The sequence below is a fragment of the Pocillopora verrucosa genome, chromosome 9, assembly GCF_036669915.1.
Source record: "Pocillopora verrucosa isolate sample1 chromosome 9, ASM3666991v2, whole genome shotgun sequence".
In the NCBI taxonomy this organism is placed as follows: Eukaryota; Metazoa; Cnidaria; class Anthozoa; order Scleractinia; family Pocilloporidae; genus Pocillopora; species Pocillopora verrucosa.
The window spans coordinates 1,608,884-1,611,596 of record NC_089320.1 but is presented as its reverse complement, the minus strand read 5'-3'; the positions used below and the strand labels follow the sequence as shown (position 1 = coordinate 1,611,596).

General features: G+C 40.9%; 1 protein-coding gene across 1 annotated transcript; it reads right to left on the bottom strand.

Moving 5' to 3' along the window:
• Nucleotides 1-2,083: 2,083 nt before the first annotated feature.
• Nucleotides 2,084-2,713, bottom strand: LOC131780568 (uncharacterized). The gene has a single exon (XM_059097183.2). It carries the CDS (start codon nt 2,711-2,713, stop codon nt 2,084-2,086), a length of 630 nt encoding a protein of 209 aa, XP_058953166.2.

Below are 2,713 nucleotides of genomic sequence, written 5' to 3'. Positions count from 1 at the left end.
ACTCATCCCCCAATAGCAAGAAGTAGACGGTCAAGGTGAAACGATATTTTTCCCAGCTTGAAGAATCAGTTGTTGAGTCTTTTTCCGGAAAAATAATGTTGCTAATATTTAAGCTATTGTTTGCAGCATGCACTTATTATGTCACCATCTTGGTTTGCGAAAGCAAAACACAAAACAAGGCAAAAAAAACAAAAACAAGAGAAAACCAAATGAATTAATGACAAAGACAAGGTTTGGGACAGAAAGAGAGACGGGAAGGAGACTTCCTGTCTCACGAAATCCGGAAAACAATGTCAAGAGAAATATTTTAGTTAATATATCCTGGATGGAAAAGTCGTAGCGGTACAGTGCTCGACTGATTTTTAAATATCTTCGACCTCACGCAACGCAATAGCTAATGAAGATAAGAGTCCAAATTCACCATCTAAAATTAATTTCTGTTTGCTTATTTTTTGCATTGACTTCAAGTTCTTTGTCAATTGCTGGAAATGTCAGTTACGGTTCTCTCCATACCTTTTCAATATTCGTTTCCTTTTAGGTGTTCCAAGTCATACCGTCTGTAGATTACTGTAGTTTGTAACTGATGGTCCATGCAGGATACCTCAGTAATCCTTGCGTGGCCACACCACAAACAGAACGCACTTCGCCCATATCAACTTGAAGATATTCTGTTCTATCAGATTTATTCTGAGGACACCACCCTCCATATTCCCTTGTTTCGTGCAGTCGGCCGTAGTATGGCTGATAGTAATAAATATTGATGTGAAGACTGTTCGCTGTCATTCTGGCATCTGGTATTGTATTATTGTCTGTCACACCAACAGGCCTACATTCTTAATAAGAGTAAATGAAATAAACAATAGGGCTTATGTTTAGCTGGGTTTATTGTTTTTCTTACTTAGAACAATATGAGATGACTATGAAATTGGTGCGGATCATACTGAGATGGTTGCAAAGGAAAAGAATACGAAACGTTACTAACAAGCAGCGTAGAATCCATTAAGGTCCGGTTGCCCACACCATTTCTTTACGTTACCATAACGCAGTTTAATAAGTAGTCTAACAACTTTCAGTTTCTATTAAATATGCATCACAATGCTGAGCAACGTTTTTATGTGAATTTTGGACTTACAATTTTGGACTTACAGTGATTGAGCTAGAAATTAAATTTCCTTCCTCCCACCTCTTTAGTGTGTTACTACTATTTAGTCTGGGAGCAAATGTGGTCCCGTGTGAAGTTCGGGCTGAAAGCAAGCACCTGGTGTAAAAGTGTTCATTAGGACCTACTAAACATGAAAAGTTTTGGTGCCAGCTTTGTGACTCGCTCAGACGGCTTTTAAGGGGGGTTAAATTCTGACCCATGAAATCCAGCATGGAAACGAGGTTAAAACACATAATTCCTCGTAACTTTGTTAATAATTGACGAAAATACACCAAACTTGCTCACATGATTGGACATGATCCTCCCTCTTGATTTATGCTTATTTACATAGGTCACGTGACCTTACACATGAAAGCGAAGCTGAAACACACAATTTTCCATGAATTTGTCAAAAAAATCCTTCTCATGCCAAACTTGCCCACCTTAGTCAGTTAGACATCTTGCATCGATTGGTGCCACTTTGTAATGTCATGTGACCCCATACATGGAAACGAGGCTGGATATATCTGGTAGCATCGTGTAGGATGGCATTTGTCTTGCCAATTGTATTAACAACTACTAGGCAGATACATATCTGGTTATCCGAGCTCAGATATAAAAACTTCAACTAATCATTGTCCTATGGCCCATAGCACAGGGACGAGACGGATAAAGCAAATACTGCGGAGGCTCCATTTAGAATCTATCTTGTACACATAATCAATAATTTTGCCAACTTATGGTACTGGTTCCATGTATTCATTTTCGCATGTATATTGGAACAAGGGCAGAAAATGAAAATAGCGACCACTGCTATTTTGTATATACAGTCATAAAAGTCTTACTGAATATCTATATACATTATTCTGTTGTCCATTCCTATGAAATTTCCTGTTCGACTTCGTCTTCATCATACTCATCATCACTCTCAGCATACTCGTTCTAGCAATCTTCAGAGCACAGACAAAGATCAGTACAGACAAGTCCGGCTTTTTGACACTGACAACGGTTGTTAGAGCAACGGGACTTGGCGCACTTGCATCGGACAAGCTGTATAATTGCCTCTGGAGCTGGTGGAAGATTTGTCATGACTGGTCCCCACTTTCCATCTTCATCTTGCCATCCATAGCCTTCTGGTGAGGGCAACACCGGGTTTGATACATGATCGTTGTTCCAAGCAAGAAGCTGGTAGTGTGCTCTCAGTATGGCTTGATGGAGAGCAGCTTGTGTGGGCGGCAATCTCTCAGACTCAGCTTGATTTTTCTTAAAGAGGGACCATCTGAGGGCTTTGACAGTTTTGATGTCTGTCTTTGGTTGGTACATCCGACAAACCAGCTGTTCCACTCCACTTCTTGTGCCGTCATCTGGCTGCTCCCCACAATCGAGGTTAGCAAGAGCTTGCAAGATAGGAGTGCTGGCGTTATCAAACTCATCCCAACAAGTGGCTTTTCCCTTTCCAGAGAAACTCCCAGTAACATCTGCTCCGGTCAACGCATGAAATGCTGGCAGCGCAGCCGTCTTAGTGGGCCCAAGGGAGTCTGCGATTGACTTCAAGTTGATAACATACAGCAT

What these genes read in the sequence shown, in the direction of transcription:
- LOC131780568 (XM_059097183.2), bottom strand. Translation starts at nt 2,713, where the DNA reads ATGCTGTATGTTATCAACTTGAAGTCAATCGCAGACTCCCTTGGGCCC.